Source organism: Halyomorpha halys, unplaced genomic scaffold, assembly GCF_000696795.3.
Source record: "Halyomorpha halys isolate HHAL.00 unplaced genomic scaffold, Hhal_1.1 Scaffold360.1, whole genome shotgun sequence".
Taxonomy (NCBI): domain Eukaryota; kingdom Metazoa; phylum Arthropoda; class Insecta; order Hemiptera; family Pentatomidae; genus Halyomorpha; species Halyomorpha halys.
The window spans coordinates 234,478-235,552 of NW_027110685.1; the positions used below are offsets into that span (position 1 = coordinate 234,478).

Genomic DNA, 1,075 nt, shown 5'->3' on the forward strand with positions numbered 1-1,075 from the left:
GGAGATTTCAGTTTTGACCCGGACTGAGAAAGTCCGATCACTGATGTAGGACCCAATAATGTCGACCAGTTGGTCCGGGAATTGGTGAAGCCTGAGTTGTTGTTGGACTAGTGTGGAGTGGGATACAGAGTCAAATGCGAGAAACGATAACGGTTTCGACGGCTGTAATAGTTACAGTTTAGACCAGCAGGCAGCGTGTCGCTGCAATACCACTACCTTCATTGGACCCTGCTAATCCAGAACTAACCTTAAAATGCTACAATGCAATCCAAGGAATTATATTTAACAGGTAATCATATATTGTCTCTGTAATATTTTCATTCTCGTCTAGAATTTGTAGGAGGTTGGAGCAAGATATTGAGGAAAGTTGGACATTCGTCCTCCAATACTCAACAGTATTATCTTGGCGAACGTAGTACAGCCCCATGAGATTATAATCTTTGAATGGTTAAGAGATTAAGTATCGCCTTTAGCAACCTTATAACTGCAGCAGTGCCAGTTTGAATCCAGCCTGGGAGGGGGAGGGGAGATCGACTTTTATTTCGTGGTGGTCCCACATAATGAAATCTTATCCCTCCCACCATGGTTAGATTCAAAACATATAGAATGGGTCGATTATTTGCAACCGTCGGCAACCATTAAATGTATCATTACATTGTATACCATTTATTTCAGAAATCGATTCTTTTCTTTCAATAATTCACAATCATGTGATATCTGTAAGGTTAATTTTTATATTGTTACAATCACAATTGTTGTTTTCACTTTACCTCAAATCAATTATTCATTTTTATTATCTGCAAAAAATGACAGCAAATGAAGTTATTAATGAAGCTAATAATGGCAAAGAGGAATTAATAGAAGGACAAAGCTCAGGTGATGCTAAAGTTAAAAAATTAAACTTAGAAACAGAAATTACAACAGAATTACTTTCGGTAAATGGACAAGAGCCCATTGAGAAAAAAGATGAAAGCAAATCGGACAAACAACAAGACTGTGAGGGGCAAGAGGCTATTGAGAAAAATGATAAAAACAAATCAGACAAACAACAAGACTGTGAGGGGCAAGAGGCTAT

General features: G+C 37.9%; 1 protein-coding gene across 1 annotated transcript in view; it reads left to right on the forward strand.

Moving 5' to 3' along the window:
- Positions 1 to 713: 713 nt before the first annotated feature.
- The window catches only part of LOC106681689 (uncharacterized), a 2,367-nt gene continuing 2,005 nt past the window's right edge, over positions 714 to 1,075 (forward strand). The window contains exon 1 of the mRNA XM_067048806.1: positions 714 to 1,070. Coding sequence (XP_066904907.1) covers positions 807 to 1,070 — 264 coding nt within the window. The 5' untranslated portion in view covers positions 714 to 806. The remainder of the gene's footprint in view (positions 1,071 to 1,075) is intronic.